Source organism: Aphelocoma coerulescens, chromosome 1, assembly GCF_041296385.1.
Source record: "Aphelocoma coerulescens isolate FSJ_1873_10779 chromosome 1, UR_Acoe_1.0, whole genome shotgun sequence".
Taxonomy (NCBI): domain Eukaryota; kingdom Metazoa; phylum Chordata; class Aves; order Passeriformes; family Corvidae; genus Aphelocoma; species Aphelocoma coerulescens.
The window spans coordinates 41884323-41911757 of record NC_091013.1 but is presented as its reverse complement, the minus strand read 5'-3'; the positions used below and the strand labels follow the sequence as shown (position 1 = coordinate 41911757).

General features: G+C 41.5%; 1 protein-coding gene across 3 annotated transcripts in view; it reads right to left on the bottom strand.

The window, feature by feature from the left end:
- ABCC4 (ATP binding cassette subfamily C member 4 (PEL blood group)) overlaps positions 1–23340 on the bottom strand; it is a 145268-nt gene extending 121928 nt beyond the window's left edge. For all 3 annotated transcript variants that reach the window (XR_011149211.1, XM_069008363.1, XM_069008371.1), the window contains exons 1-6: positions 23149–23340; positions 9936–10046; positions 7681–7801; positions 6811–7035; positions 2437–2526; positions 1072–1235 (exon numbers count right to left, since the gene is read on the bottom strand). Coding sequence is in view for 2 of the 3 variants with exons in the window: in XM_069008363.1 (XP_068864464.1) it covers positions 1072–1235; positions 2437–2526; positions 6811–7035; positions 7681–7801; positions 9936–10046; positions 23149–23222 (785 nt within the window). In the remaining variant the exon portion in view is untranslated. The remainder of the gene's footprint in view (positions 1–1071; positions 1236–2436; positions 2527–6810; positions 7036–7680; positions 7802–9935; positions 10047–23148) is intronic.
- Positions 23341–27435: the final 4095 nt, after the last annotated feature.

Genomic DNA, 27435 nt, shown 5'->3' with positions numbered 1-27435 from the left:
CATTTGAGAAACAGCACATGAACATAATGACTGAAGACTACCACAATGGTTACAAATAAAAGAGGTCTACAAATTGTTTTCATTTTATAATTCTCAGCTTTCTCTTCATATCTGGCCGTGCAATGGCAATGCCAGGCTCAGTATGCCTAGAAAACTTATCTTGAAATACAACTCCAAAAAGAAAACAGTAACTCACTAAAAGAAATTTTACTTATCCAAAGAGCTAAAAGGAACCCATTTGACAAAAGATGCAAAGAAAGATGCCTAACACTCCTAAGCATATGTGAGTAAAGAACACAAAAATATTTCCAATTACACGCAAAAGCCTTTTATAAAGTCATAATGTAAGTCAAGCACGGCTAATTACACAAGAAACAGAAAACATGGATGCAAGAACTTGCCTCAACAATCCCATCAGAGGCAAGTCTCGTTGGGTTTTTTTAGCACAAAGTTACAGAAAAACAAACTAAATTTGCCTGATAACGGAAAATTACTGCAAACTCTTATCTCCACAGCCTAGAACCTTGCAGCTGGAAACCTCATAGCTGGCATCAAAACCAGCACAATAAATTTTTTTCTAGCCTTCTCTCTCAGTTCCTTCCCCTTTTTTCTCTCTGCATAATAGTCATGGAGAGCAAGATCTTTGAACAAGAAACTTGCAGAGTGTTCTGCTGCAACTCCTGTATCACCCCAGTAAGTCACACAGAGCAGAGCTCACCACCTTTGGAGCAACCACTCCCTAAGAATCACTGCAGGAAGGCAAAGCTCAAGTTTCACAATTCTATGCCAAGATGTACAGCAAGGTAGCTACAGAAGTAGTCAAGACTCTTTTAACATACTGGATAGCTAATGAGTAGCAGATATTTTCAGCATGTTTGGAAGACAGATCACTTCAAGTCTACGATCTGGAATTCAGACATCTCACATTAGCAACTATAAAAAACATTAGCAAAGATAAAAGACACTGCAGAAAATATCACCAGACACAAGCTGATACTCTGCCTCCACCCAATACGCCCATTTTAAAATCCAGCACAGAAAACAGCTACAACCCAAAACACCCAGCCTTACCTGAGGGAAGAAAAAAGCCTCCCAATGCAGGTCTGCACAGGAAGAAGAATAATCAGAACAGCCATTCCAGCAAGACACGATGGGCCTATTTCCATCCAGAGAAGTACTGTTACTGCTACAGCTTGAAGTGGTCCAGCCCACAAGAAGTGCAAGAAAATTGTTACCTAAACAAATAGTTCAGAACCAAAAATTAGCTTCTCATCTTGGCTAACAAATTAAACCCCTAGTAACATTTAGGAAGTATTTCTGCCTGGGGCAAGTACTCAAGCATCCAGTGAAAATTCTGTACCAGATTCAGAGATGTAAACATACATTGAGGTGTACAGAAAGTAAGCAAATTACCACGCAGATTATTTTTTTATGTTCACGCACCAACGTTTCCTTGAGCTTAGAAAAACAGAAGGAAAATATTTAAGGGGGGAGGGGGAAACTTCTTTTCCTCCCATAATTTAAGAGAATATATTTATTCATATGATGCCATTCAGAGGAGGCTTGAGAGGTAGGCCCATGTGACCCCCATGAAGTTCAACAAGGTCAAGCATAAGGTCCTGCACCTGGGTTGTGGTAATCCAAAACACAAATACAGGCTAGGCAAAAAATGGTCTGAGAACAGTTCTGGGGAGAAGGACTTGGGGTGTTGGTGGATGAGAAGTTCAACATGAGATGTCTTTGTGAGCTCGCAGCCCAGAAAGCCAAACATACCCTGGGCTGCATCAGAAGAAGCGTGGCCAGCAGGGTGAAGAGAGGATTCTCCCTGTCTGGAGTACTGCATCCAGCTCTGATGGACACAGATCTACTGGAGCACATCCAGAAGAGGGCCACAAAGATAACCAGAGAGCTGCAGCACCTCTCCTTTCAGGAGAGACTGAGAGAGTTGGGGTTGGTCAGCCTGCAGAAGAGAAGGCTGTGGGGAGACCTTACAGCACCTTCCAGTACCTAACGGGGGCCTCTAAGAAAGCTGGAGAGGGACCTTTGACAAGGGCATGTAGTGATAGGACAAGGGAGAACAGCTTTAAATTCAAAGAGGATAGGTTTACATTAGATATTAGGAAGAAATTCTTTACTGTGAGGGTAGTGAGGCACTGGAACATGTGGTGCAGAGAAGATGTGGATGCCCCATCCCTGGCAGTGTTCAAGGTCAGGCAGGATGGGGTTATGAGCAAACTGCTAGTGGAAGGTGTCCCTGCCCATGGCAGGAGGCTGGATCTTTAAGGTCCCTTCCAACACAAAACATTCTACATTTAACAAACAACTAGAAGAAATGTTCATTAGAAACATTTAATCACCAGTTTTAAACAAAACTTTCTTAACTCCAACCCCACAATTTCTTCAGCTCCTTGGGAAGATCTGTGAAATACCTCTTACCTGATCAAATTTGTTCACATCATTTGACAGAAGGTTTACTATTTGACCAGTGGTAGTTTTTGCCATAGCTACATTACTGAGACGAAGTGCCTAAAAAAAGTCAGAACAGTGTCAAATTATCACAGCTTATAGAGCACAGTACACCTATACATGGAACACTCAATACACAAATACAGTACCAGGGCTAAAGCTGAAGGCACATCTCAGCTTTTGCCTGAGAGTATTGGGGCATATTAAGAACCTTAGATAAAATGTGAGTTAGACTAAATATCCTAAACAAAGTCCCAAACAAAAGAGTATTAAAAAAAAAAGTCAAGGGAAGGACTGTGAGAATAAAAATGCCCTATCTTCATGTCTGAAGTGATTAAAAATAGGAAAATACCAATACAGCAAGTCACTAAGCAAAGAGCTGTAACTTTCCATGTGCATTGTTCTCCCCCTCACTATGAGTGTCTGTACAAAACAGGAACAGAAAACTCCACCTGAAGGCCAGATTAAAGTCAGAACAATGTTTGGCCAACTGCAAGAATTCTGTTTTGAACAACTTATCTGACAGAAGGCAAAAAACCCTCAAGTTATTCATTTTAGATTATCTTTGCAAATCAGAGTGTCCCTTTACAAATCAGTAACTCTTGAAAAATCATAACCTTTCTGAATTATATAAAATTAAGTTTAGCACATGCTATGAAAAACAAGAGGAGTAAACGTCAAGCCTTTTTTAGGTTAGTTGGTAGAAAATAGTATGTGTTTATAAAATACGCCCCTCCCCATCCCCCCAAAAAACAATCACATCTGGAAATACGCAGTCCAAAGTTTACTGCAAAGATCCAAACTGAAATTGCTCAAAAATACTGATAACACACCCTGCTTCCTTCTACACCTGCTAGAAAGAAAACACAGGTTTGCAGCACAAGTTTAAAAAAATATACAAAGCATGTTATGTGTTTTTCTGTACAGGAATAGTTCACTCCTCAAAAACACTTCGCATTTTTAGGCAGTGCACATCTACTTCTCCCTCTCCAGACATTATTAGGGTTCCTTTTTGGCCAGTAATCAAACCTGAAAAGCACTGATTGTTTCAAAAATACTGTTCCAGTATTTTAAAACAAGTAGAACATCAGCCATCAAAGTACTATTCAAAGCATAATTTCAAACAAGGTTACTTACATTTCTTGCACCTCACTTTTGTGTTACAAAGATATTGTTAAATCACAGAGAGAATCCCAATCCTAACTTCACTGAAACCAGCAGGCAGAAACTTTTGAAACTCCACTAAGAAATTCCTCTGACATTTCAAAAATAAATCTAGGATACTGGGTATACGAAAGACCAGATTTAGTTATTTGAGAAATTGACTGCTTCATTGCCTGTCTTAAGCCACGTGTCTGTCATCCACCTGAAATCCCCCAGGTAGCTGCCTGCACGTAATGATGCCACAGGACAGACATGTTGCCATCATGTTTGCTCCACACCACACATTAAGGTTGGTAGGTTGGTAAGCTGTGAGAAAAGCTGCTAGAAATTCATAGACCATAATAACAGGAGTTCACATGAGGCATATTTGGAGGAGTTTCCCATCAGGATGTGTTTACAGGACCTCTTGTACAATGTATCTGCTGCTTGAGGTTCACCTGAACCATCAGAAGACTGCACCTGTGTCTCACTAGTGGCCCATGGCCTGGGTCTGTCTTGGACCTGCCACACAATCACCTTTCTGACTTCTTCCTAGCTATTTCTACACAGGCAGCAAAACCAGATTCAATATGGTTCTATGAGTCCAGTTCATTTTGACCAAGACAGTCTCAGGAGGAAGCGCACAAGCATCTGAGCCAAATGGAAGATGCTCATCTGTGACTGATTTGTCTTCTCAGGGAAGAGCCATTCCCATCATCAGCGGCAATGCAGTTTTTTAATTTCCTTGCTTCCTTCTTGGTTTTGATTCTTTTTTTTCTTAAGTGAAATAAGCCTTGCATTTTCCTGGCTGAATGGACCTCTCTTGACTGCAAAGTAGCAGTTTTACTTTCCTAACCGATTTCTACCAAAAAGTCCTGTTTTGGTAACTTCCACTTTCTACTATGCCTGATACATAGCCCCATATGAGCTGAGGAAAACTAATTCCAGTAAAGCCAGTACACTGACCTCAAAAAATTTCTAAAGGCTAAGTCTTAAAAAAAAAAACAGCAAAAACCAGTTTCCCAAAAGTAGCCTTTGATTTCAAAACATAAGATTCTGAGTCATCATGAGACAGATTTCATTTTTGTTACAAGTTTCCTATGTGAATCACTAATACTTCTTACTGGCCACAAAACATCTTAAGAGTTTGAATACAGGGTTTTTGTAATTTAGATTTGAGCTTTCCAGGAAATGAAAAAGGGTCTAAAACTTAAGAATTACAAACACTTGAAGTTCTCCATTAAGAACGCTCTCTTATCCAACCTATTTAGCCTCACAAATCCAAGATTTTATTTTCTACAGCAATTAACAAACTCCACTGAAGTGCTGGTTAATAAGCACCCAAGTTTCTTCCAAAAGCCTATATGAGGTTAAACAGGAAATATGACCTATTTGTAAGCAGCACGTAATGAAGACAAAGTATTAGAAAGGTTTGTCAATATCCTGCTGTTACCTCAACCCTCACCCTTCAGGAGTAAACATTTAGACATGAGGGCAGATTAATTTTCCATTTAATCCAATCTCTAGAAATAAGGATGCATATTATGAACACTTCTTTTTCAAGCTTCTAAGCCAGTATCAACTCAGCAACAAACATCATCACTAGATAAATTTTTCATAAATTTAGTTTTGATAATCAGTTTGGTAAATTAATACCTTAGAGAGATGTTTATGTACAAGAAAGCATTGTGCCATGTTAGAGCCAAGTTCCCAGAGGATCCTTTCTAAGGCATCAAGAAGAGAATAAATATGTGTATGGAAGGTAATCACCACTTAAAATGGGGGCATTTTTACTCTCCTCACTTTACTGCTTTGTCCAAAAACTTCACGACCTACACCAGCAGTACAAGTGTTTATGTTAAGTGGATGGTACCTATGTTTAATGGTTAAAATCATGTGGATTTCTTTATTTTCCAAAGAAACTGTACAGTCCCAATTCTTCACTTAAACTTCTCTGCTGACATCTGAAATTGCAGGTCACTATTCCAGCAGCACTAAAGACAGAAAGATGGGGCATTTTCCCTTTCAGCATTCTCAGCAGCAACTTCCTGCTTGGAAGCAGACAGACTCACATTTTGGGTATTGCCAACAGCTTCAGAAGAGTGAGGCAGACATTTACAACTGGGTTGCTTGCTGCCCAGAGCACATTAAGGAGAGCATTTCATCCTGGATGTTGCTCAGCTCCTTCCTGTAGGTAAAACTCAACTTTTCTTGCTCCACTTTCCCTCTGACAGCAGCCTCGACTCCATCTGTAGTTGAGGACAGCTATGTCTTGATCAGGACACAGAGACAGCAAAGAAACCATGGCTCACTGAACATGCATCCCTTCTCACATTTCACAATTTTAATGGAGGGCTGCAGTACTCCCACAGTAAAACCAGTAAACAGTACTAAAAAGCTCTGAACTCCTTGCCTTTAAGATTCGATTCGATTCTGAACTGTGTCTCTTCTGCCTGCTCCTCTCTCTCTTCCCCCTTAAACAGGAGGGATACTAAAGGTGAAGATGCCAAGCATCCCTGCCTGCCTGGAGGGGAAAGTAGCAGTTCCACAGAACTGCTGCCACTCCCCAAGGGAACCTGATGAATGCTCCACGTGAGGGGAGCAGCTCCTGATCTGCAAAGGAAACAACTTACTAGTTCTATAGCACTGATGGAATAAAATATAAATAAATCCCACCATTAACCACAACAGCGGTGGGGGGAAATCTGGACAGTGATGCAATTCCCAGGAAACTGAGAGTGCTGCAGCAGATGGTGACATCCAAGCATCACATCCTCCCCTGGGATCAAACTGCAAGGCTGAATAACTGCCAAGCATTCCCTGTGATCTCTGCTCCTCTCCTGCTCTATGCTGATGCCTCTTACAGCTCCAGCATGCAACGCTTCCAAGAGCAATGAGGAGTCCCTCTCCAACAGCAGCAGGAGACAAAAAAAGCAGCTCCTCCAAGACTTTAGGGCTATTTAACTCGCCACCTTCACTAGGCAAGCCTGAAGCTGTCATTCAGACACCTTGCCACCAAAGAGAAATCAAAGGCACACGTACACATCTCAGGCCTGACATGTTACACACACATTAGGTCTCTACAAATGAGTAACTTCAATGGAATTGCAACCATGAGCACAATAAATAACTGCATTTTTAAAATTCCCCTAACAAAATAGCTGTCAAATACAAAATATAGCTGTGAACAGGTTTGCTTACCTTCCGATAAATCATGTGACACATAGCTACCCTCAGCTTCATGCCAGCCCGCTGTACATGATAGAAGTATAAGTGGTGCATTATAGCCAGAATAAGTGTGCACACAGACAGAGCACCTGCGTAGCGATATGCAGAATTCAAATCTACCTCATCTGAGGAATCATACTTTTCAAAATAATTAATAATTTTTCCCAAAAAAATTGGTTGAATTATTTTGAGGGTTTCCTGAAAGAGAAAGAAGGGGAAAAAGTATTAAGAATTTCATGTCACCCCGTGCTAGCCAAGTTTGCAAACAGGCAAACAAGGGCCAAGTACTGCCGCAAGTCATATCCCGTATTATTTTCTCTTTATTGTGCTCTAAAATGTCAAGCCAATTTTTATCAACACATAATCCAAAAAAAACATGTTCCACATTAAAATTTAGCTGGAACTTCAAAGAGAAGTCTCTCAATTACCAAAAAGATCCTTTGATGTTATAAAAATTGCATGAGTATGTATTACACTTCCATTTTTAAAGATGCCGTGTCCCCTTTACAGCCATTTACAGAGAGCAAAAAAACCTCTTTCTACTGGGCACCCCCCTAGATACATAAAACACAGACAAGCCTTACAAAGCAAGTCAGTGGTTTGCAATGTCTCAAAAGTAATGCATTGAAATCAGCTCTGCTCCACTTCCATAATCCTGCAGTTATGACTCAGTTTTTTGGTCTCTACAGGGCTATAAGCTCTGTTTTACCTTTCTGAGAACATTATCAGGTTCTCTGAGCAGTCCAGGATGAAGTCACCAGTACATTTCTTGCAATCTAAGAGGACAAGTTTCACACTGCTGTTAGCCAAGAAATAGGTCCTGTGACATTTTACACCACTTACCTCAATCATTGTGAAAATTCCAAAAACTAAATATGACTTCCAGTAACACAGAATAATGGCTTTTGTTAAATGTGGTGTTTTTCCTCTCTTTTTTGCTTTTTGCACCTCTTTATCCCAGTACCTGACAAACAGAGTGCAAACATGTTGGAGGAGGAAAGTAAAATCACAAGACAATTACCTAGAATAAAATATTTTCACACTTACAGCCAGATTGCCCTGATCACCTTTATAAAATCAAATTTTAAAAAAGGAGTTAAGAGATAATCATGTCTTTTCATTCACATAAACACTTAGTATTATAGGCTATTTGCTCTTGGTTAATCACAAACAATTCACCACCCTTGACACATTTGCTGATGAGGAACCCTTCCTTTATTTCTTCTCCTCTGTTCAGACAGTCACCACTCACCTTCATTAACAGCCTATTATCATATGATCTCCTGACTATGCACTAAACTGAGGCAGCACAGTGTCTTTATCTATCCATATGCTCTGTGCTTCCCCAGAGAAGTTGTGATGCCCAACCCTTTCTCATGTCTGGCCCTTTCTTTTTTCTAGGACATGCTTTGATGAGGATTTTGTCACCCGACACTCTGCACATCTCTCTGAAGGCGAGGATTCATCAGCAGAAAAGACCTTTCCACAACCACGTCTGCCCACAAGTAAGACAATTTGTTCACACAAAAACCGAAGACAGTAGTAACAAGCATTATTTTAACAAGAAAGTATCACAATTTAAGCAGACTTCTTAAAACACGCTGCTGTCGGACAGCATCCTCCCCCTTTCTTCTGAAGGCTAAGTGTTTTCTGCCAAACCTCTGACCTTGATAGTTTGAGGAGTGAAATGAGTCTAAGGCATGAAAGCCAATTATTTTGCAACAAAGCACAGAAGTTCAAAGCACACACATAAGAACACTTTTTTTTTTTTACCCTCTTTTTTTTTTTGTTACAAGAATTACAGAGTTATTGTCTAGATGCTTTGAAAACAGAAACTGTGTAGGTTATGTGGGGTTTATTGGCTCAAGAGAAAAAACTACTTCCTAAGTCAGCTGCTTATGAATTATATTCTCTGACTCTTGGTCAAGTACACTAAAGAATTAAAAACCACTCACTTTTTTCTTCTACCATTTCCTGACTCATGCAACGGTGTGCTTCTTCTATAAAAATCATTGGAAAGAGTCCATCTTCCCCTACAGCCAAGTCCCTGAACCACTTCAAGACACAACCATGGAATTTGGCAAAGCTCTCCAGCTACAAAGATGTTAAAAGCAGCCACTCCTATAAGCTTATCACCAACCCTCTTTCTTAATTTAGCCAGAGCAGGATGATGTCAGACCTGGTCATAACCTTTCGTTTCTGGATTCTTTTTGTTTCTTGAGGAGTCTCTCATCCCATTCAAACTATCAGGAAAGTCCATCTGCTCTGCCTTCAGTGTAAAGGCAAGAAACAGAAAGGCCACACTTTCTTATTACAGAGGCCACCTTTCACTAGGAGACATCTTTAACTATATTTAGCAGAAGATTATTTGAAGACAAAAATGTTCTCTGTTGCAAGGTTCACGACAATTTACATGAACAGTTATTATTTGAAGGTATTTTACTATTAAAATATAGATCCCCCGAGTCTGTAACACTATGAACTGGTACACAGTCCATGAAAAACTATTTAAAACCAAATAAAAACACCTCCAAGAGGCAAGCTTTAAGCTGTCCAAGCCATCTTACCCACTTTACCAGTGAGTGGCATATTTTCAACATCCATATATTTATATATACACATATATAAAGGGTTGTGAATTCAATTTGCAATCTAAACAAAAAAAAAAAAGAAGAAATAAAATATAAAACTTTTTTCTCCACTTTTATACACAGCAATTTGAAGTTTCCACAGCTATTTTACCACAGACCAGAAGTCTCAGACACTTACAAAGGATTACTACCATCTCAGCTGATGTAAAGTTGTCTTTTCCAAGCATTCTGCGAAGTGTCAAATTCATTATGAACGACATAATGGAAATACACTAATGCACTTTCATTATGTGTCACTTGAAAAAAACTAAAAAGCTTCTATAGTAAACAAGTTCTCTTGGTTGTTATTACTCTTAATTCTTCAGCATCTTTAACCTTGTTAAACTTTACAATAACCTCTTTTAATCTTAGAATAGAAATAAGATTTGTACCTTCACCAGCATTAATACAATAAAAGAGAACAATTGCCCCTTCCAACCCAAAGTATTCTATAATTTTCCTCCTTACCACTGTAATTCCTCTCCAAGCTTCTCTGAGGAATCTTCTGGCAGCACTTTATACATATCATCTTCTTGAAGCTTCCGTTTATGCCCAATAATAAATAAGGGATTCAACCACCTAGTTAAATATAAATTATTAGTAAACTGATCGACAGACCAAAAGAGTAATTTATTTACATATTCATTTAATTCTTTTACCCCCGTCTTTCCGCGTTCTGAATCATTCAACAGCCAGAAATTTCAGTGCATTTTTATCTAAGAATTAAGTCAACCCCTATCTTGCAAATGGGAAAGCACTTGCCACTTCCTAAATCTCTTTATGCCCATAGCACCTTACTCCCAGGCATCCAGACAGCCAGCATAACCCTTCTTGGCCTTAAGGCAATTGTTTTCTTACAGTGTTTCCTTACACTCAAGGAAAAATAGCATTCCTTTAAATATTAAGGAAAAAAACAGAACTTAATCCAACTATTGAAATATTGACAGCTGTAAATAAAATTGTAATGCATACTAAAAGACATTTTTTGTAACCTTTACTTCAGGAGAAAACTAGCTGCTATTCAACTGACATCTTGACAAGTATTTAAAGTCAGTAAATTAAAGGCAATCACTGAAATGTAAAAATGGGAAAATAATGGATTATTACTGTATCTTACTTATGTTTGGAAATATAAACAGAAGCACACTGACACAGTGTTTATGTAGGTTCAAAAAAAAGGAAAACACTGTCTAGCAGCTCAGTTTCCTTAGTGGAAAGATTCTTAAAAGCTCAGTATTTTATGAGAGCACTTTGAAGATAAATTATAGTAGCAGTACTGTAGATGCGTATTTTGTTGGTTTAAATAGACCAATTGTCAGGGAACAGTGAGACTAGATTTTATGCACCTACATCCTTCTCCAAGCCTGAAACACATCAGGGAACTCCAAACAGTTTCAGTTGTGCTCCACAGTGAGGGTTGTATGGCATAAAGCACAAGTGACCAAACTGTCCATGAGATGAAGAAAAAGGGAATAATATGCAAAACAGACATGGCTTAGTGGGAACAATGGAGTTAGGGAATTTGTAGTTTTCCACTTTGTTTGTCTCTCTACTGAATTTGTGGTATTTTGTTTCCAGGAGACATGAATTTTGGCTCTAAGGCTTATATCCTGAAAGTACTTTCTCAGCTGGTGAACACCATCAAAATCAAGAAGTCAGGGACCGATCTGTTTTGGAAAAAATACTCTTGCACTCAAGGCAAGCTGTCTGTCTTACCCCAATTGCCTGTGAAAAGTTCTTAACTGCTGCTTAGTTTCTGATAATTATTCCCCAGCTTCACCAACGCAGTTCTTAGAAGAACGGGTGGTGTGCGAGGTGAAATGTATTATTTTCTGGAAGACCTACAAGTGAGAATTCAAAACTGGGGTGGTTTACAACAAAGGTATTTATTTATTCACAACCAAAACAGTGGTTATGAATACTCATCAACTATCTCTACATTTCTTGCTCAGGCATGTTACAATTAAACTTCGTATACACTGGCTTACAAGAAGGTTGTTGGCTAATTTTAGAGAGGGTGGATGGGCAGGTGGAACCCTAGAGAGGGGGCTCAGAGAGCTTCTTCAAAGATAGCACTGTTGTAAAAACCTTCTTCCCAGGCTCCATGGCACGACTGCAAGTAACAATTGGGATTATATAGTGTTTTTCCCTCACTACTCAGCATGTTAGCACAGTGTTTTTGTGACTCATTCGAAAATTAAGTCTCTATCCTTAGAGTAGCACCTTTGATGCCTAACAGCCCTTTTTAAACTCTTGGAGTGAGTACTGAAGATCTGTTTATGTGAGCTGTTAACTCCTAAATGTATGTTAAAGGTACAATTAGAAAAGTACTTGTCAGACAAGTCTGTTGCTTGGACTTCATGGTTAAATAGCAACAGGGCCCAAATCACTGTCACAACTTCCCCCCAGGTCCTGATAAAAGGTCTCAAACACCAACTGCTCCAACCAGCAGCAGAACTTCTGCCTGGTTTGACACAAGGAATCTGCTCCACTGAAACATTTCTTCTTTGACCTCAGTTCTTGCAGCAGACCACAGGTAAAAAGCAGGTATGAGGCAAAGAACCTCAAAGCCATTCAAGTAATTTCTGCCTGCTGGCTGAGAGAGACTGTTTGCTCCAGGACAGACAGTTATGGGAAAGATCAGCAGACTTCAGTTGACTGAGGCTGATACCCAGCTTTCCTCCTCTTGCAACATTAGTATTAGCCTATGATGTATCATCCATCCAGACAGAGAGCCTAGAATTATCTTTCCCCTGGCATGAGAATCAGGATGAGGCAGCCCTTTCAGGAAAATATAGGGATAAATCCTTCTCCCATCTATGGAAATGGTTATGAGATTTCATTGGCTACTACTGCCAACGTGGTGAAAACAAAACCAATTCTGACATTTAACAAGGAACATAAATAGGATGTTTATTACAGAATCACAGAAAGGCTGGGTTTGTGTCAGAAGGGGCATCTGGAGGTCAGGTGGTCCAACCCCTGCTGCTCAAGGAGGGCCACCTGGAGCTGATTGTCCAGGACAATGTCCAGACAGCTTTTGAAGATCTCCAAGGAGACTTCATAACCTCTCTAGGCAGCCTACGACAGTGCTCAATCACCCTCACAGCAAAGAAGTGTTTCCTGATGTTCAGAGGGAACCTCTAGTTATTCAGTTTGTGCCCCCCTGCCTCTGATCCTGTTCCTGGACACACTGAGAAGAGCCTGGATCTGCCCACCTTGCACCCTCCCCTCAAATATTTATCTACATTGATGATAGCCCCCTGATCTTCTCCTCTCCAGGGACAAACAGTTCCAGCTCTCTCAGCCTTTCCTCCCAGAAGAGAAGCTCCAAATCCTTAATAATTCTTGTGACCCTTTGCTGTGCTCTCTCCAGTATGTCCATGTCTCTCTTGTACTGGGGACCCAGAACTGGATTCAAGACCCCAACTGTGGCCTCAGCAGTGCTGAATAGTACTTTCCTCCATGTAGCAGAGTGCACAGAGGAAAACAAAAGACACTTTAGAAAAAGACTTTATAAATATACAGTTTTAAAAAATAAAAATAACGCTATTAATGTTACTCAGTGGAACACCATTCCTCTACTTACACTCATGGAAAAACTACAGGCAGGCAACAGGAAGAATAATGGAACAATGCTTCTGCTGAAGGCAACTGCTCTATCCTGATGGCATTTGATTCTGTACTACAGCCAAGAGTAGAAAGTGCTGACCACAGATGTGCAGTCCATGTGCAAAGTAACCAGCTGCAAGACAACACTCTCAAGTGTACAGGACTGTAAGAGACATCTAGTTTATCCTTTGTCCTTAAACTCTCAAAACAACTTACTGATGATATGCCCACCTTCACTGAGGAGCTCTTACAGTTTGCAGTAAATCCCTTGTCCCCCCATCTCCACACTGTACATACAGTGTGACTGAATTTGAAAAACATTTAAGTAGCAGATGAGAGATGATAGTGCAGGGTAAAAACTGCCAGACGTCTCAAGGCTGCCAGACTATTAGTTCCAGTGAGACCTAGTGTAACTTCAGGGCTTCTCCATTTTTTTCCATTAGTGAAAACCATAGCATTGAAAAGAGTAACACAGTGCATTACTATTATGTTAACATTTAAAAAGGCAAGGAAAACCAATCCAGAGTAAGCAGAAAACTGTAGTAATTCATTTTGTGGCTCATTTATTATAATGGACAACATGGCAAAGACTCAGCACAAGTCCACATTTCTGTAAGGTTAGAGGGAAAAAATGTATTAAAAACCCAAAAAATTTAAAAATCACCCAGTGTGTTGAGCTTTCTGATTAGTGTCCCCCAAAATACTCATCTTCAAGAGCTACTGCTATGGAGATCTCAGGAGTACAAAAGCTTTTAACAGTATGTTGTGTTACTAAAGTATACTTGAAGACCTTCAGAAGAAGGTTAAACATTTTTCTTTCAAATTATGCTTAGTCCTTGAAGGGCTTTTATCCCAAGAATGAGGTCTTCTGCAAACTCTAACTGCAGCAAGAAGAATTCGAGCATCACCATTTCACTGAGGCATCCTGAACTTTATGCTGGAAGGTCTACTTCCAGACAGAAGCCTTAGCACATGTTCAGATTCAGTCGTTAAAGTTTCCACCTGAACGTCACATGAAGAGCATGCCCTGTGGAATTCCCTGCACTCACAGCAGAACTGAGACCAACCTATCATTTCACAAAGCCTGCTGTTGCCCAAGTCAGACACTTGTAACAAGCAAACCAACCACGCCCTTCTCCTGCCCGAAGGCTCAGTTAAATTAGAGCGCTGTCAGAGACTGTTAGAGGAAGCTCACAAATAAAACAAAGGCCTACATAAATAGCATCCCTGAAACCCCAACGTAGCCATGAAGGAAGACTACTCGTTAGAGCGGTATGTCTTTTGTCCGAACAGAGGTCACCTAACACTGATCTCTTCAAGAAAAAAAATAGGTTTTTTTCTATTAAAAAGAGCTCACAAAAAAAAAATTAGCATTTGTTACGAAAACAGAACCTGTGCAAACTGTATTATTCTTTAATAAAAAAGCTACAGTAATACACTAAACTAAAGAAATTGAGGAAATACACAGACAATCATGCAAACCCCTTCTCTCACCCCAGTGATGGGCTCAATACCAATCTGTTTTACCAGAAGAGAGGAACAACGTGCTGGGGAGGTAAGACTCGCACCTCATTTCTGGATTTCTTTCTGAAGAAGCTATTCAACTTAAATATGAACCGGACTCCTTAGTCACTGTCTTTACTTTTCCCAGGTACCTTCCTGTTTGCTAAGAATTTAGAAATTCTTTTTTTTTTCTTACACATTGCCTCATTTTAGTTACTCTTTCAAAACATAGGGTTCACATGATGCCTTTCAAAGAGCTTAGCCCAAATTCTTCCTAGCATGACCGACATATAAAAATGCGAGTATCTGTAAGAATCCTGAGTACCTTGTGTTCTGCTGGGAATGCCTCTGTTCTATCAAAACGATTAGCTGATCAAAGACATCAGTCTGGAAATATGCCCAGAATAAGTCCCTGCTACTGCCAGAATACTGATGTCACTAGGAATAAAGATTAAAAAAATAAATTAAAAAATCACTCTATAACCTGGTGCAAACCCAGAGATAGCCAACTGCAAAACAGTAAATCACTGTTCTGACCCCAAAAGGCTTTTCACCTCCGCAGCAGTACCTTGGGCACTGATAAAAAAAGAAAGTGATTCATTTCTGAACCAGCAGATACACAAAGACCACAATATAAACATTCACTTCCTGCATTTCCCTACTCCTGGGCCCTGACATTACACACCCTTAAAGATTACAACACAGTCAACCAGCCACAACTTACTTGGTTGCTCAGGAAAGTCCAATTTTTATCAATTGTTATGAGAGCAACTCCACCAAGATTTTGGAAAGCCTCTAAGATCTGCAGGAAAAACTAAGACAGTGTTTGCTTACCCTCCTAAGAGAAGCCATCCCCTTCTTCAAAGACACCATGTAAGGAAAACAGGCCCTGCTATCCAAAAGGCAGGATCATTAAGGCTACTCATGCTATTCTGCTTCATATATGAAATAGAATTTCCCAAACAAGAAAGTTTGTAAATTAGATTTCCTATCATCCCAAAATAATTTCCTATCAGCCAAGGAAGAAATACATTACAGATAGGTATATGAAACTAATAGCAGTCTCCAGCTCAACTGGTTCATTAACCCAGGCATGGGACCTGCTGTACCTGCAGGATTTATATCACGTCATGCTTGCAAATACTCAAAAGAGTACCATTCTCACACTGCACAGCAGGCCTGCAGAGCTTTCTAGAAACCCAAGCATACACTGCAAGTTCTTCATGAACTGATAAAGTCTCTCAAAAAACACCAGCCAAGAAGCATTTGCAATTATATTACAAACCTGACACAAATAAAAAATGTCCTAAGATTAAAGGATGTGTCTTGTCAGGGCCCTGGGTGCACCCAGAGGTCTCAATTGCCTTGACCAGCCACACAACAATCACCCCACAGTCACTTGCATATTACAGGACCTTCCTCTGCACAAGTGCAAAATACTGTTCTCACCAGTTTCACAAGAGCTCCTTCTTTATCACAGGACAAATCAGAAAAAAACAGGCTACACAGACTGCTTTTTTGATTAGGAAAATGTTTATTTGTAATAATAAGCACAAGTTTAATTTCTGGATGATTTTACAGCACCCAGTCAAAGCCACATGCGGTATACCATCATCAACTAATTCCTTAAAGAGGTGGCTTACAAACTGCATTTCTCCATTCCTCTTAAGCTTATTTGTGCATTACATTACAAGCATCATCTGTTTACACTCAATGTCCAGTTATTTTTTAACAGTTGCACAGGAGAGTCTTTGTTTACTCAAATTCTTCCATAACACTAGGATTTTGTCTCCCTTGAGCAGCTTGGAAGCACTACTTCAATAACTAAGCTGCAAAGTAACACATATTTCTTTCTCTTTAATCACCTACTTTGGAGATGGCTTTTTTTGTAACATAAATGGGGTTTACTCACAGGTCATTTGGATAATAATGCATGTTGCTTATTCTCCCTGGTTTATCTCAGGAGCCCGCCTGCCTCATTGTACTGTTCATTACCCACCGTGGTGGTTTGACATACTACACCAGCAGTGCAATTCAGCACTGCTACATGCTTGCTCTCAGTCCAGAGGATCACTGCTGGGATGAGATGTATAGAAAGAAGGACACACACACTGACAGTCTCCAGAGTTACTTTGCAAGAATTCATAAATGCCCTACCAACAGTTCGTAGTCATCATGTGATTTTTTTTAAACCTCTCTATTTCACATGTTCATCCATTCTCGTTAGTAAGCTGCTTGCCTTCTCCCACTTCCCCTTACAAAGGCAGTCGTCCACAAGTAATAAAGTAAACAGAGTAAGTCTGGTATTTCTTCTTCAGATGCTTTTCAACTGGTGTTTTGGTTGCAACTTCCCTCCCTAGCTTACTGTGGCTTAAACAGCAGATTTTCTCATTGCTTACAGAAGGAAAAAATAGGAATACAATGAAATTACTTCAAAGCCATATTAACTCAAAAACGCCCTTCAGGCTTTCAGTTTCAATACCAACTGTATTATAACCTTTGATATCCAGCTCCATCTCATCTTCCAAGCTGCTGCTTTTCCACAGCACAGTGTAAGCAGCTAAGCTGCTGAACACCCATTGTCTGATGCTGACACTAACACAACTGGTATTTGACTACATTTATTGCAGACTGTTTTCATGCTGTTGATCAGCCAGGTACAAAATTACCTTGTTAATCTAACTTCCTGGTATTTCAGACAGCAAGAAGCACAGATATGGCAAGAAGAAGTGGAGAGCATACCACAACTAACATTTTCTGCAAGGCCTGGAAGCAGGGAAGAGTGGAGTGGCATCACCTGTACCTGTGGCATTCCAAAGACTATAATTAAAATATCAATTCCAAACCCAGCAACCACATGCCAAGAAAAATACCAAAATACCAAAGATTTGCTGTAAAGGTCAGAAGATTTGACTTATAAAAATAAACTTTAGTAGTTACTCACTGAAGAAGGACCTAATGGTAGCAATTTCTGTATTTACATCCTTTCTGACAAGCAATGGAAATAGGGAGAATTAAAATGCCCTGTGAGTTCCCACTGTTATGACAAGTGGTTGGGTGCCAGGGATACAAAACAAATAAAATAAAATAGATGACAGCTCTTTTCAACCTTCCACTCCCAAAATCTAATTGGGTTATCTCCCTCCTCCACTCTTCATAAGGCCTACTTTTCTAGAAGCAGGATAGGGAAATTATTTTTCAAAAGGAAGACAAAAACAACATGACATAGTCTTAATTTTGAAGTTTTGCAGGAATTAAAAGATATTTTCTCTCATAAATGACACTGCAGACTTTACATAAGCATTCCAAAGCCAAATAGTCTGTGTTTCATTATACTCTAACAGTTCATCTAATTGCATATCTAAGCACAGATATTTACAGTAGATAGCAAATGCTAACATTTCAACAGCTTATACACACTTGTCATAATCCATATAATCTATTTAGCACTCTTTATCCACATATTTTAACTTTACTAGCTCATAAACAATATTTTTCAAGTATTTTCTTTTGCATAATACAGCCACCTTGCAAATAAACATGCAAAACTTAAAAATTAATGCAGCAGCTCAAGAGAGCAAATTATTCAAATTTGACAGCAGGACATTAAATACCTGATAAATGAACAAACAAGGCATTATCTTTAAAAAAAAAGTTGTATGTATGATCCTCAGTCTTCTTTCAAGCAGGAGAAAAAGAGAAGCAAGTGTGATTTTAATCTCCGGGTACAGAAAATGTGTTTTCTGTTTATATATACTGAAGATGCTTACATATTTCTTCAGAGTTTCTTATAGTACCACAACTGTCCTGCACTAGTAAATCAATAAATGAACTTAAAGTTAGCTACCTCAGAAATCTTTATGAAGTGGCATCACCACCAGCAATTTCAGGTATTGACAGTGGAAATTCGCTAGATATCAGCAAGATCCCAGGCAAGTTACAAAGCCTGGTATTTTCATGTTAAGTAAATGTAAAATCCTCACAGTCGAATCTATTCACTGACACAGTAAAGAACACAAACCAATTTTACTGGTGGCACTGCTGCAGTCCAGTTGAAATATCCAAGAACAGTGATGAATTCCTTCCATACCTTCTTTCAATGCAAGGCAAGAAGGACTTTTGAAGACAGACAAGAAGGCAATACTCAGGCTTACTGAGAAATCCAATGAAATCAGTCAGTGGCCTTTCCAATTCTAACCGATGCAGTGAGAGAGGAGGAAGAAGTAAAGTAAGGTGTGTAGCTATTTACACTGCTACAAGAGAGATCTGTGACATGACTGCATTTGGTCAGAGAAGCAGCTACATATTGTGCAGTCCCCCCTTAAGTCCTGGGACTTACATGTCTATGCTTACCCCATTCAATTCACACTTAAACCGAAAGATGAAGATTTTTCTTTTACTCTTCTCTCCCACAGCACTTCATGTCAGGTCCATGAAGACAGTTTTTTGTCATTTTCCCTAAAGCACACACATAGTAAGTCAAAGACAGTGCTGCCAGACACTAACAGGTAATGATAAACCAATCACTGACTTATTCCTTGGACTAACAACTCTGTAGATGCCTTGGAGCAAATTTTCAGATCATGTTTTAATGCTGTTACTGTAATGGCAATTGCCACATGTCAAGTCATGATGTGAAAAGGCATCTAGCCTGAGGATGATGACAGCGTTCCGTGCTCCAAAAAACCCAAAGACTTGTCATAGTCATGGTGAGTCTGTGACAGGTAAGTAATTACTATTATTATTATTAAGACTGAATTACAAATTTATATGAAATTTAGAAGGACTTTAACTTCTTTTACTTCTCTGCACAAAAATGCTGGATACTCTTTCCCGGGTGTTCCAGCTTGCCCTCCTTCTCATGATGTTAACAGGATAGAAGTTATTTTTCAAAATAACTTTTCAAAAATTTAATCATAGCCTATGTTTTGCATCTTTCCATTAAAGCGGATTTGATGTCCAAATAGCAGAAGGCATAAAAATTCAACTGCTGTATAGGAAAAACATCTTTAGTAACTCAAGGGAACAACTGCTCTAAGCAAATAAAAGATACACTTCCTACTTAATGAACATGCAATCTCAAAGATGGGTTAATGGCTAGAAATGAGAAATATTCTTACTATCTAAAGTTATTAATTTAATACTCCCCACCACCCACATTGGAAAAAAAGATGGAAAACGTGCTATTCTCAACTGCAGAAAGCATGGGAGCTATAAGACTTTTTCAATTCCTAAACTTTCTACAGCTGAATAACTGTTTAAACACAAAAAACACTGGACTGAATTCTCTCTTCCTTGGACAAACCTTAAAAGAAAGCAAATCCTCCTATCCATCCTTCAGAGTCCTCATTCTCACCAGCAAGTTGAGCCAGCAATAAAAACACCAACAAGCTAACAACATAGATGAAATAAATCAGAAATACACCCAAGCACTCCAAACTATAACTGAAATACCAGCCCAGGCCTTAAAAAGTTTGGTGAGCATGGAAATCGTGACTGAAAGTCAGGAGTTACAGTAATATCTGAAACATCCAGAAGACCAATTTGGGCTTTGATAAACCTATGTTAATATAGGTAATTCAGTGAAAGACATGTAAAACAAGAATATTTTGCAACTCTCCTGATCTTCATACTTCTGTCATAAATTGTTTTCATTCTTGTAACATTACACAAGGGACGCATTATAAAAGTAACAACATTAACACACAGTCCAGATGCTCCTCTCTCTCATGAATGTACTGCTAGTGTGTTTAATGTTCATCAAGCTCATACTTGCCAAAGTCACAACCCGAAAGCAAGAAGACAAGCTTTGAACAATGAGAGAAGAATGTCTCTTCAGCCTACACACTCATTACCTGAGTTTTATAACTCAATGAAAACACGACTTTTTTTCTCCCATGAGTTTGATCCTATTTACACCAGGCAATAATGTAAGCTTTTATTCTGTACCACTGGCAACAAATGGGAGGTGGTTCCTTACAATGGCAAAATTGCACTTTTGTAAAAAATATAAACAAAATAAAAATAAGAAGGACCTTTGCCCAGCTACGTGCAATGCTGTACTTTTTACCCTCATTGACAACAAGCAGCCAACACCTGGAATGTGGAGAGCAGAGCAGGCACAGTCCAGCAACCACAGAGTGGTGGCTGCTGCTACTCCCAGGATGGCCTTCCTCAAGCACTGTTTGCCCAGTTCTCCAGATGAAAATCCTGTGTAAGATAGCAGCTAAAATGAAGCAGTACTCACACAGCTGTGAGATGCTACACTCTTTGTAGAAAGGAAGAGTAATTCTTAGAGCTACCCTTAAAGTTAGCTTTACAGCTAAATGAGAGGGTGTTTTAACACTCCCTGAATTTCATGTAAAACACTATTAACTTGCAGAAAACTGACAGCCCCTGCTTATTCAATTTACCCCACTGAAGGTATCATTTCAGCTGAAATTTTCATCCAGAGAACACTAATGCTTGTTGACTAGTAAATAACAAGGATATACCGATGCTAGTCATGATCACATGCAGCATAGGTAAGAGACGAGACTTTAGAAGGCTATTTTCACTGCTGTGAATTACACTGCTATAAAAGCCTGAAAAACAGGACATTGGGAAAATTCTAAAGCTTTACATGCTCCACTAAACCTTTTCCAAAACAGCCCTATGGTTGTATACCAGCATCTGACTGTGAAGTCTGAAGTCACGGCCGATCTCTGGACTTCTGGCAGATCTGTCATCCCCCAAGCACAGATTTCCACCTATTTTTCCCTTTGCAAAGTAAGAACCTACAAACACATCTGGAGTAAAAGGAGCCTTTCAGGTGCGTGCCTAAAACTAGGGAAATTTAAGGTACTTCACTGTCACTGTTGAATGCTTCTCTACAACACACGCAGAGTGATACAGAAGGCCTAAAAAAAGAATGATAGGAGGAGTCAGAAAGCTGGCTACGAGCACTGCATGCTTCCTTTTTCACATCTAGCTGGATTGGTTTTGGCAGAACTACCAGTAACACCACAAGATCCCAGCAAGGGGAAGGGAACAGACCAGAAGCAGTCCTGGAATGCCGCATGGCCAACTTAGGTTCATCCCATTCTGCTTGGATTTCACAACAAAGCTGTTTTCAACATGGGCATCCCTGGTGTCAAAGTAAAAGTCTAAACGCTGAACACAGGGAGTTCTGCACAAGCATACAAGCTGCCTTTTTAATTAATTATTTATTTATTTTCTTTCTTTCTTTTTGCACATAGTACCTCTGAGGACATATCCTTGACTGAAAAATATGTTTAGTTAAAAGTTATCAGGGTTTTTAAAATCCCCCTACCTTACAAAAGGGACTTCTGCACCTGCTCGAAGCTGCTTATAGAATCAAAGAGTTTTTTGTGTTTCAGAGGCTTCCAAAAAAAGAACTTCACCTGCCATGCCCTCTCTTCCTTCCCCCTCCTCCACCACACAGCATGTGCACCCTGGTTCAAGCTACGGCAAGCGAAGTAGGATAAGGGCTTTCTCTGCTTTCGCTGTAAGTGCTCTTCCAAATGGGATCTGCTAAGACAAACAAGCTTAGTCCTCTCCCGTTCTACTTTGCACATCTTTTCCTACTACATTTCAAAGCAACTAAAACGTTGAGCTGCAATTCCTCATGTCTTTGAGTACAGATGTATAATCAGGCCGAAGTCTCCACCAGTAAGAGACCAAGCACTTAACTCTGCCATTGGTGGCAGCCATCTGGTCCCGTAAAGTTTGTGGCAACCCTGCCAGCCTTTGCGCTGTGACACCCAAGCCCCTCCGGAGCAGAGGCAGCAGAAGTGTTGGTGAGAGCAGCCAGGATGCTGTCCAGCCATCCCTTGCACAGGGAAGTTCTCACGTAGCTATGCGGGTCAGAAACCACCTCACTGCCGGAGGGGAAAGCCCCACGCCGAAGGCGAGCCCAGCACGCCTCGCCGGGATGAGCAATCCCTGCCCGCGACCCGTTATGCAAATGGAGAAGCAGAACAACTCCTGGGAACAGCCCTGCACCCAGTCCGGGCCAGGAAGCAGAAGAGGCTCCGGTCCTCCCCGCAGCTACCGAGGGAACCAAAACACGTGCTCGGAGGGGGCGACGGGGCCGCGCCCGGCGCCGGCCGCCCGGCTGAGCGCTGCCGTGCCCGAGATAGGCAGGCCCTCGGCTGCGCCGTCCCCTGACTGCAGCCGGGGATTATCGCGGGCTGCCAGGTTCACCTTAGGAGACCTCACCCCATCTGCGAGCTGGGGCTGCCCCGGCCGGCAGCGCTGACACCGAGCCCGCCGGGGCGGGCGGCAAGTCGCACCCGAGCCGCGGCTGCACAGTCACTGCCGGCAGCCGACGGCGCAGCGGGGCAGCGCCGGCCGCCGCTTCCCTTCCCCGCTCGCTCCCTCCCGCCTGCCCGCCGCCGAGGCGCCCGGACGCTCCGGGAGCCGTGCTCAAGCGCGAGTCGGGCGCCCTTAGCCCGGGCTCGGCATTCCCGAGCGGCCCGGCGAGGCGCTAAGCCCGGCGCCTTCCTCGCCGGCGGGCACCCCGGCGCCGCACCTCCGGCGCTACCCTTCCCCCCCGGGCGCTCACCAGAAAAAGAGCCGGGAGCAGAGGTTGGCATCCTGCAGCGGGTTAGGCTTCTCCTCGCGGGGCACCGGTTCCATGCCGCCCGCCACGGCGCCCCGACCCGCCCGGCGTGCCGCGAGGGCGCAGGACCACGAGCGACTTCCCACCGCTGGCAGCCACCGCCGCTCTGCCGCCGGCCGGCGCTTGTTTCCGGGAGAGCCGGCACCCCCGCCTCGGCCCTCCTCCTCCTCCTCCCTCTCCCTGCCGCCGCAGGACGCCTCCTGCCGGCCCGGCTTCCCCGCGGAGCCTGAGGAGGTGCCGGGCAGCGCCGGGAGCCGCTCCGCTGGGGCGGGCTCAGTGCGGGCCGAGTCCCGGCCGGGCCACTCTGCTCCGCTCCCCGTGGTTTCGCGCCTGTGTGTGTCCCTTGCTGATGGAACGCATCTCCTCGGTGCACGCAGCGCCAAGCGAGGTGCCCACCCAGCTTTTTTCGACAGAAAAATCCGTCGCGAGTCGGGGGCAAGTCAGGCTTAGCGGGACCAAACGCCATCAGAAACGCTTGCTGTCAGCGCTCCTTCCCGGATGTAGCATGTTCTATTAGAAAACAAAAACAAAAGAACAATGTTTAGGAGAGGTTGGCGATACAAAATAAAGTAGCTAATATATTTTAGGACGTGGTGCATCACTGAAATTGGCAGTTCTCAAAAGTTCAGCAAGTGATCACCAAACTCTCTTCCAGTTGTGTCACCCGTGGCCTGCCACAGGGACCCTGATGAAAAGGAGCAGTGGAAACTGCAAGAGACCTAGGAAAATAGAAATGCAGGATATGTATCTTAAGTAACCAAAGAACTGTTAATCTCTATGGCAGAATGGTTCCCTGTCATGCTGTTATTTCTCTGCAGCCTCTGCAGCCCAGGATAGCTGAGGTTGGAAGAGACCTCTGGAGGTCAGCTGAACCAACCCCTGCTGCTCAAGTGCCATGTCCAGGCAGCTTTTGAGTATCTCCAAGGATGGAGACTCCACAACCTCTCTGGGCAACCTGTGCCAGGGCTCAGTCAAACTCAGTGTTTCGTGATGTTCTGATGGAACCTGCTGTGTTTCAGCTTATGCCTGTTGTTTCTGGTCCTGTTACTGGGTGCAGAGCACAACCTGGCTCTGTCCTCTTTTCGTCCACTATACACACTGGTGAGACCCCTCTGAGCCTTCTCTTCTCCAGGCTGAACAGTCCCTCTCAGCCTGAACAGCTCTCTCACCCTTTCCTCATAGGAAAGGTAACTAGAGTCCCTTCATCATCCTTGTGACCTTTCACTGCAGTCTCTCCAGTATGTCCATGTCTCTCTTGTACTGGAGAGCCCAGAACTGAACACAGGACTCCAGGGGAGGCCTCACTTTTGAGAGGAAGGATCACCTCCCTCAACCTGCCCTCAACCTGCTGGTAAACACTCATTCTAATGCATCCTAGCATATCGTTAGTCTTCTTTGGCACAAAGACACATCGCTGGCTTGTGTTCAGCTTGGTGTCCACCAGGACTCCAAGCTGGGGTGGCCCCCAGCCCATACTGGTGCCTGAGGTTGCTTCTCCCCAGGTGCAGGACTTTGCTCTTCCCTTTTTTGAATTTCGTGAGGTTCCTGTCAGCCCATTTCTCTAGCCTGTTGAGGTCCCTCTGGATGGCAGCACAGGTCCGTGGAGTTTTATCAGTAACTGATCAGCCACTCCTCCCAGTTATGTGTCACCTTCCCCGGTGGTCTTTAAGGAAAGACTGGACATGGAATTTGATGCCATGGTCTAGTTGACAAGGTGGTGTTAGGTCCTAGGTTGGACTCGATGATCTTGGAGGTCTCTTCCAACTTAATTGATTCTGTCATCATCAGTAAACTTGCTAGGGTACTTTCTGCTTCATCCAGATCATTTATGAAGATGTCAGATAGTTTGGGACCTAATGTTAACACCTGATGTATATCACTAGTTACTGATTTCCAACTAGATTTTGAGCAACTAATCACAACCTTGATTTCCTAGACTCCTTCCCACTCCAACTGAGCCAGCCACAAAACAAACACCATTCTTATGTTCTGTTGTATTCATTTCATGTCCCCAGCAGCAACCAGCCCTATCTCTTCCTGTTGAAATGTATTGCCAATGAAACAATTGACAGGACTGGCATCTGACTTTCATTATAGGCATCAGAGCTGACACGTTGTTGAGATAAAAGAGGGTTGGAGCTACACTATATTATTGAATAAATAGCATCAGTTCATGCTTGAAGGAATGTTATAACCATCCGTCAGACAAATCCCGCTTAAGCTTGCTGTCAGTGAACACTGATGGGGCTGGAAACAGCATGCACTGTTTGTGCATAGACGGTCTGCCACAGAATTCTGTGAACACTAAGTAGTACACCTGTCAACAGCTTTCTCTAGATCCTTCCAGATTAAAACAAGGGAAAAAACTTATGGAAAGGGTGCAGTGGTTTGAAAGGGCAAGGTTTAACAAAATAGTGCCTATATATTCCAGAACCTGGATAATAACTTTAAATAATCTCCCAAAATGTGTGAAGAAAAGCTCTGCCCATCAGCAAAATTTGCAGGTTTAGATTTCTGTGAGGCAAATTTGTCTAACTAGATACTCATAAGTGAATTAAAAGGTATGACAGCATAGTGGAAGTCCCGAAATGTCAATAAAGTTTGGATAGGCAGAGAGAGAAAGGAAAATGTAAATCTTGAAGCTGACTTCAGCTTTGTGAAGTAGTTGTGCAATGAAAGATTACCCAAACATTTCTTAGTTTGGGCAAAGAAGTAGTAGACTATTCATGAACAAGTAATTTACTTTCAGAATGCAGATAAAAGTTAATACTTAGCAAAATATTAAAATAACTTTTTTTCAGTATTATTGTGGTGATGGGAAAAGGACAAAAAGCAATCCTCAAGAAATATATTTGTCCTTTGCCAGCATTATCATTGGTGAATGCTGACGCTACTTAATTTTGAAATACATACAAGTGTTTACTCCCAAGTCCAAAAAAAAAAAACCACTCTACAAAGTTTTGGAGAAGAAGAAACTAAAAGGGAAAGGGAAAATAAAATTTAAAAAAAAATCCTGAAAGCCAAATTAACCTGTAATTCTATCTGCTGAGTAATTCTATCTGCAATTAGAAGCTAATGCAATAATAAAAAAGTGTGAAGCAATTGGCAAAAGAAGTGCTCAAGAAAACCTCAGACTGCCCATGGAGAGAAAGGAAGGGAAAACAGCACAGCAATGAATTTAATAATCTTCTTTCTATTTTAGGACTCAAGAAAACCAACTGCCAATTTATGCATTGAATATTTTGCTATGGCAACGCTATTTTCATATGGAGAGAACAAGATATGTAACAAACTAATCAAAGTGACTTAGTAAATGTAAATGATCTTAGTCATATGGGTAGTGGTCTAGCAAAGCCAACTACTCAAATAGGGCAATAGCCAAATTAGGGCAGTGGCAACTGAATTAAACTTGCTATGCATATACATTGTTCTAGGGAAATAAATTCAGATCACAGAGGATGTCACAAGTGTGCAAACACATGAGATTCACTATTTATTCCATGCACAAGAAAGACAGTAGTCACTAAGTAAACATTTTATGACATGTGGCCTTATGCCTTCTTTACTCTACTCTCTGAAGAAAAATCTGACTGTTCTGAATACAGTCAGACTGACAAGTTTCTCCATCTGCATTTTAGGGCACTTACCATTAAAGAATTCATGAACATCCACTTTTCTCAAAACCCTTAGAAAATTACTGGGCAGTTTCTCAGATGGTAAATAAAACTTGTGGATCTTAAGGTGAAATGTAGGCACTGATCCCTGTTATGCAAAAGGAACCTAAAGCTTAGTCTTTTGGAGGATGTAGCACTATCACCTTTCCCTTTCAGGCAAGCAGCCAGTGATTTCAGGGCTGAAGAGTTTCTCCATATCATACCCCAGGGCCTTGATATGAGCACCTAGAAAACCAAGAAGTCATGGATGAGTGTGTTTGAAAAGTTTGTATAAAAGATTTGCTGAGCACTACATGGTATCTCTGAGGCAGTATTAGGGACAGAATCAAATTCAAAGCTATTTGAAAGATGTTGGAGGGATTAGTGTTCCAAAGGCAAGCTGTGATAGCAAAATGAGAAGACTTTGCAACTGTACATTGTTTGAGTTTAATGTTTTTGATTGAAGCCAGGCAGAAGGGCAGACCATATGCCTGCCTGACAAACCAAACAGGCAGTGTTGTATCCCACCATGCTGCTGGCAGGAGAGCAGGCTGCCCTGCTGGCTGAGAGCCCAGCT